This window comes from Calidris pugnax, unplaced genomic scaffold, assembly GCF_001431845.1.
Source record: "Calidris pugnax isolate Ruff unplaced genomic scaffold, ASM143184v1 scaffold29, whole genome shotgun sequence".
NCBI lineage: Eukaryota > Metazoa > Chordata > Aves > Charadriiformes > Scolopacidae > Calidris > Calidris pugnax.
Window position 1 is genome coordinate 249139 of NW_015090768.1, and position 7022 is coordinate 256160.

Below are 7022 nucleotides of genomic sequence, written 5' to 3' on the forward strand. Positions count from 1 at the left end.
CTCCGCCGGGGCCGCGGGGCTCCGCTGGGCGCGGGTCGGTGCGAGGCGGCGGAAGGAGCGGGCGAGGTCCCGGCCCACGCGTGGTGTGGGGGGGACAGTGGCCGGGCAGCCCGGGGGTCCCCGCGGGCAGCGGGGGTCGGGCACGGCCGGACTGGGCGCGTTCGGCGGCCCCGGAGCTGTCCCGGTCCCGGTGCGGGTCCCGGCGGGCAGCCCCGCGGCACCGCACACCCAGAAAGTTTGGGAAGCTCGCGGGTGTGCTCGAGGGACAGAACAAACACCCGCGACCCCGGCTCTAACGTTAAAAACGCTCCCGAATTGTACCGAGAGGGGCTGCTGCGGGGAAGGAGCCCAGACAGCGCTCTGCCTGCCCGCGGGGCGGGGCGGTGCGGGGATCCGCGCCTCCGCCGGCCGGGCACAGGGATTCCTCGATTAAACCCTCACATTCTCGGCTTTTAGCATTCTTCCCAAAAAAATCTGATTACAGGAGCTATAAAACTTCGTTACATGAGGAAAGGAATTACGTTCTTTTTGGTAAAAATTCAATTGGTTTTGAGAAAAAATATTTCTCTTTTCATGGGGAAAAATGAAAGAAAAATGCAGAAAATGAAAGCAAAATATTTTTTTTTCCAGCATAAAATTTGACCAAAATATCCTATTTGCTCAGTTACCATAAATAAACTGCATCCAGAAAGCGGAACGAAAGCCGATGTGTAACTTCTCCGTGGAGTTTGGGGGGTGGTGTGTGATTTTCGGAGCGGGTCCCGCTGCCCCCGCGCCGGGGCCGGCTCCCGACAGCGCTTCCCACGGGCTTTACTGCCTCTGGCCGGGAAGGAATTAGCGGGCAGCTGGCCAAATTTAGGGACACGTTTATCTACTTTTTTTAAAGATTCAAATTTCTTTTCGAAGGTTCTTTTGAAAAGTGCCCAGCGCGCTGCGCCAGTGCTGCCTTCAGCTGCGGGTACCCCAGGAGTTAAACACTCTCCTTAGTGTCACATTTCATAAAATCCCATCCACGAGGTATTGTGATTGTATTTTCGTGTATTTTCAGTAACCAAAAGTGCCTCCTAAAACTCCGGGCACGGCATACCGAATGGTGCAGAGTTATTACAAAAAAAAACCACCAACAAAAAAAGAGACGAAGTGTTCCAGAGTTGGGGGGTGTTGTTCAGCCCAGAGCAAGGTGAAGCGTTAATTGGAGGGGGCTGAGGACCATCAGCGGTAATTGGAGGGGGCTGAGGACCATCAGCCGCCCGTCCCGGAGCCTGGGCTCCCCTGGGAAGCAGCGAGTCCCCCCGCCCCCGGAGCTGGGGCTCTGGGGAGCTGAGGTACCGCTTCGGTGTCAGAGGGAGCTGCTGGGCCCAGCAGATGCTTGTGACATCTGTGGTGGGGTGTCCAGCCCCGTCCTGGCCGGTGACCCCTGGGGCTGGACGCAGCGCTGCCTGTGAGCGTCACCACGGGCCCGGGCTCTGGCTCCTGCTCCAGGGGTGACAACAGATGGTGATTTTCTGGTGTGGGCACTGCGTGTGCTGGGTGAGAAGGGGAGATGAGTTCCTGAAGGGACACACCTGCCTCCCCGCGAACAACTGAGCACAAAGGGAATGAAACTAAACTTAAATGTTCCAATATTTTAACATGGCAAAAGCAAGTATGAAAAATTGGGCTCAAAATGCGCTTTCATTAATTAGGTGTCTAAGCACACTTGCAAGCGGTAGCAATTTGCCAATTTTAGGAATCTTGTTGCTTATCAACAGTTGTTTCTCGTGCACCCCCGGGTTACCAGGGGCTGCTGCCCCCGGGGCTGAGTAGCCCCTGGGCTGGCTCTGCAGCCGGGTATGGCGTTGGGAGAGTAACAGTGTTAGAGGGGCTGGAATAGACCCCAAAAGGCACTTGTGAAACAGGCTGTGGCTGGAGAAGCGTGGCTGTCCCCAGTGAGGGCAGTGGTGGCTGGGGCAGGGTGGTGCTGGCACCTGCGGCCACCGTGTCACCCTCTGACACCTTTGGGGGGTAAGAAACTGAGAAAAACCTTGTAAAATCCACTCGGTACGTGAAGCAGTGAAGGAACGTGATTCCCCGATCTTTCACTGAGAATCACACGAGGGTTTATTTCTCTTGTTGTAGGGTCTTTGTTTTCCCATAGGAGGTTCCTGGCCGTCTCCAGCCACTGGAGTGGGCAGGTACAACGGAACGGGACGGCAGTCATGGGGTCACCTTTCTACTTCGGACTGTCAAAAACCTCCCTGAATTTGGTGCCGTTTTTCAGAGGAATGGGGGGTCCTACCACGTTTGTGAGCAGCTTCTCACAAACTGTATTTCCAAGAACTGAATCCCGTACGTGCTGTTACACAGGGTGAGGCTTTGGGCCTTTACTGTAGTGGTTTGATTGAAAATAAAATGAAAAAAGGAAAAAGCAGCTGCCCTGAGCAACCCCCCGTCCCCTCCGCAGGCAGGAGCCGTGGGGCAGCGAGGAGGGAGCTGGGGGACGGTGGGACCCCCAGCAGTGGGGATGGGGACCGCCTGTGGACGGGCTCTGCCCGGGCAGCTGCCTGCAAGAGCTGCCCACCCTCGCACGGCAGCAGATGCTGGATGGTGGTGGGAGCTTGGGTCCAGCTGAAGGGCGGGCAGTGGTGCCTCCCAGCGAGCAGCAGACCCCACTGCCACCTCCTCATGAGGCCACAACCCTGTTGGCCTCCCACCTTCCCAAGCCCAGCCAGGGGCTGGGGTCTCAGCCCCCCAGGACCAGGACGAAGGCACCAAACTGTTGAAACGGTGGGTAACACAAACATGTGGCACAAAAGGCTCAGATTTATTTTTTTTGGCGTGTCTGTGCCTGGAAACACGGCCCGACAGCTCTTTCAGAGGCTATTTAAAGCCCCCAATTGCTTTTCCCTTTAGCTGCCACCTAGTACGTCAAACTTTTACAGTGGAATGGAAAGGTCCCCAAGACAGGGGCTGACGTGATGGAAACAACGACAGCACCCGGCCAGGGGCTGTGAGCAGGGAGTCGTGGCACCAAACACACACCTTCAGGCAGCCCGGGCCTCCTCGTGCAGTGTCAGCCATTCTCTGGTGACAAGAGGGAGGGCTCAGCACCCGTTGGTGCTGCTGAGGTTTGTAAATTCACCATTTCTCTGAAAAATACAAGTACAGAGTGACTTTTCCAGAGGTGCACTGCAGGAAGGCACTAATTATCACACCGGTGTGTACTGAACACTGATTGCAGGTCAGTGCTTCACAGCTGGTGAGAGGGGCCCTTTCTGTGCACCTCGGGGGACTTTCTGCCCCGTGCTGGAGCTGGCCACAGAGAGACAGTCCACGTGCTAACGAACCACACCGAGTCCAGGTGCTAACGAACCACGGAGCGCTGGGGAAGAGACACAAAGGACACTAATACTTGGTGGCACCTGGGCAGGGGAAGCAGAAGGCAGGAACACGGCGGGGCTGGAGCCCGACACTGACTGAAACGCAGGAAAACACCAAACCCAGCCCCATCTTCGCTGCCAGTGCCACGGCCGGGACGGAGCCTGGACACACCAGGGCAGCTCGTACCTTCTGCCCCTCTGCTCTCGCTGCTGCACCGGGTGCTGCCCCTCAGCGGCCCCGACCATGGCTTTGTGCTGCTCTGAGAGGGCCGGTGGTGGTGGTGCACACAGTTTTGCACAGGGGAATCCTACAGGGATTAAAAACCTTCCAGGACAACAACCCAGTTTTTAGAGTTTCTCTGCTGTGCAAAAATCAGAAGGCCAAAACTCAGCGTTTGCCAGTAAAATGCTTCCACAGAGAATGTGGCCAAAGGCTGCATCAAACCAGTTATTGCTGGGATAAGTGATGGACAGAGAAAAAGATTGTTAATTCAACAGTGCTGTTAAAAAAACCCCAAACATCCTGCGGTTTTATTCTCTGTGCTCCTGTGGCATTAAACCTGCCCACAATTCTGTTTGACTTCTTTTTTTTTTCCTCTGGTAAATGTCCACAACAGTGTTGCCACTTAGAGCAGTACTTCCCTCTCTTATGAAGAGCATTACAAGTATTCAGTTTGCCACTTGCTTTCAAATGGCTTAGTCTATATGGTGATTTCAGCAAAAATATCCAGACTGCTTTCTGCACCATCCTCCAGCTCTAGTTCCTCACTGCCATCCTTTGGAGAGGCTCCTGCCTCTTGCTCTTGAAGGATCTTCCTCCTCCTCCTGCGCAGGTACACGGTGCCATTCCCCGTCCCCTGGGGAGGGTGGTTTGCACCCAGGGCAGTTTCCAAAGCCACCTCCAAGCGTTTGTAGAATCTGGAATGAAACAAATGGGGAGTTATTATCTTTGTAGGTTTGCTCAGGATCTGCAAAACTACTCTGAGAGTAGTTTTGTAATGTAATCAAAACGTGCCAAGAGAAGAGAGTCGTTGCTAACGTTGAAATGTTGAAGTCAATGCTGGAAGAAAAAGGGGCAGTGTCCCTGTGTGTGCCAGGGCACTGCTCTCTGCAGCGCGCCTCACGGGCCATAGGGCCCTGTTAAACCCACAGAAGCTATGAAATGGTGGCAGGTTAACTGGCTGCTGGATGGCACCACTAATGGTCAGCTGGACCCCTGCTACCAGCAGGGACCTTTGACAAGAACCGCAGCGATTTCCACCGCACACAGAATGACCAGTGAGTCCAGCAGCGTCTCTCCAGCGACCTTCAGGCCCTCACGCTCTGGCCCTTCTGCCCATTCCGGACTCAGCTGGAGACAAACGTAAACTCCAAAAGTGTTTGTAACCCTCCACCACCCCAGAAATCAGCAGTTTTGGGAACTCTACCGACCATTCAGTGGATGAAAGCAATCTGAGCACTCCTGGAACAGCTACTGCCTGGGAGTAACAGATGCTGTGATCGTTACAAAGAGAATCCAAAACCCTGCTCAGTAACAGAGACACTCCAAAAACTCATGTTGTTTATAGATTTTTGCTTAAACAATTTATAGTCCTCAAAGCTCAAAAAAATAATGGAAATTGTATTTTAGACTTCAGAGGGGTTGTTAGGTTTTGGTTGAGGTTTTTGTTGGGTTTTTTTTCACATAAGGTCTGTCACTTTGGGATTTAGATGTCGCGAGAAGGACTGGGGCGCTCTTACAAACCTGTCAATCCTCCTCATGTTTTCTTCCATTTTCTGATTAGCTACATGTATCAGAAATTCAATATATTCTTCGGAGACCATCAGTTTCCCCTTGTGGCTCAATGGAACCTCTAAGCAATGTGTGCTCCGGACAGCCTAAAAACACACAGAGGAGGATTTGTCTACAGTAACTTTTTTTATTATTATTTTATGAGGCTTATCTATATAATATGAGGAGTCTGGTACAGGAAAAGAACACTTATGCACACAGTTGGTTAGTTTGCTGTCAACTAAAGCAGAAATAAGCTCCAGCATGCCCTGTGACAGCTGTCCATCACTTTGCACTTCAGATCTTGGCTTGTAAAAAACTCAAGGTTGACAGTAACGATGCCATTTTGTTACATTCCTTGCAGGTGAATAGAAGAGTCCTTACCATCATAATTTTTCCTCCTCTGCCAACCGAAATACCAGAGTTCCTGAAGCCAGAGTCCATGGCCACTGAGTGCTGCAGAACAAATAAATGCCTTCAGCAGGTCTTACACACTTTCACAGGCACAAATAATGATGGACGGGTTGCAACACAGTTTATAAACTCGGCTTTGCCAAAAGAACTTGTTCACAACCATCTCCCCCAATTCATGCAGTAACAGTCATATTGAAGTGTTTTTAAGCTCAAACTCGTATAGTATCAAGAATTGTGGTTGGTTCTCAAAGAACCACGGTGGGTGTTGATCGTCTCCTCTCCATTCGTTAGCGCAGAGAGGATGTTAATGCCTCTGGGTGCTGCCTGTTGCAGAGCTGGGAACCCCACAGACAGTCCTGCAACACCTCAGAGCTAAAAGGCAGCAGTGGTATAAGAGAAGCTCATCAACGCTCCTCTACCTTAATGAGGGAACAAGTCCATCAGGCTCACTCTCTGGAGTCACTCAGAAAAGCAGAAGGCAAAGGGCCGACTGGGGTGAAGCTCTGGAGCCAAAGGGCCTGGCAAAGGCACACTAAGCCCATCGCTCTCAGCCAGCCAGAAAAACCAGCCCCCCGGAGAAACTCTGCACCAGGCAACTGCTTCAGCTCGGACACTCAGCTGGAGTTGAGTAATTTTGTTTTTTAAAAACTACAGCAAAATCTCTACTAAGTGTAAAGCTGTGTTTTCTTCATCAGCTGGCTTTTACTACCCCAGTTATTAAACATACAGCACATCTGGGACTACACCTAAGAGCCAACGCTTACTCAGGAGCAGGACTTTCCCAGCAAGGAATATTAGGGGACAACAATGTAACATTGTTGGTTGATGTAATTTTACCAGAAGCTGTGCATCTTGCAGCTCTTGACAGAGCACATGAAGAACAAATGGTTCAAACTTGAGCACAACATCACCAGTGGCTTTCTCCAGTGCTGTCATCTGGAAAACACACCAAAATATTTACATTAATACTGCAAGTGTGTACTGTTTCTATGAAACAAAAAAAAAAGAAAAAAGAAAATAATAGCTTGTGTGTGAAACAAGCACTAAAAACGCAGCAAATGAGTTCCCAGCATCAGGTTTGTTCAGCTGCTTTTGATTTTTCACTGCTCATAATACATAGAAATTCCATGGATTTCCACCGCTCTGTCTGCCGAACTGATTAGGTTTGATAGAAATTCACTGCAAGGCAGACTTTAAAAACTTGTAAAAGCTTATTCCCTGTTTATTTCTTCGTACATTCAACTGAATTGATACAGCCAGTACAGCCCAGGAGGAGGAGTGTGTTCCTGCAATCAGACGAAACCTGAGCAGGCTTTTTTAGCTTTTTTTTTTTTTTTTTTTTTTTAAATTTTTTTTTAAAAATGAAATATCACGTAAGCTGGCATGAGAGTTTGGTAGGGCTGCTGTCCTCATTTTTGGGAGCTGACGCACAGGGATATTCAACGCCTCGCCTCCGATCTCAAAGGAGAGTCTGTGGG

General features: G+C 51.0%; 2 protein-coding genes across 2 annotated transcripts in view; one reads left to right on the forward strand and one right to left on the reverse strand.

The window, feature by feature from the left end:
- Positions 1 to 7022, forward strand: part of CRYZ (crystallin zeta) — a 32318-nt gene that overhangs the window by 12884 nt on the left and 12412 nt on the right. The window lies entirely within an intron of this gene.
- The window catches only part of TYW3 (tRNA-yW synthesizing protein 3 homolog), a 7134-nt gene continuing 3969 nt past the window's right edge, over positions 3858 to 7022 (reverse strand). The window contains exons 3-6 of the mRNA XM_014937763.1: positions 6382 to 6480; positions 5515 to 5586; positions 5104 to 5237; positions 3858 to 4277 (exon numbers count right to left, since the gene is read on the reverse strand). Coding sequence (XP_014793249.1) covers positions 4061 to 4277; positions 5104 to 5237; positions 5515 to 5586; positions 6382 to 6480 — 522 coding nt within the window. The 3' untranslated portion in view covers positions 3858 to 4060. The remainder of the gene's footprint in view (positions 4278 to 5103; positions 5238 to 5514; positions 5587 to 6381; positions 6481 to 7022) is intronic.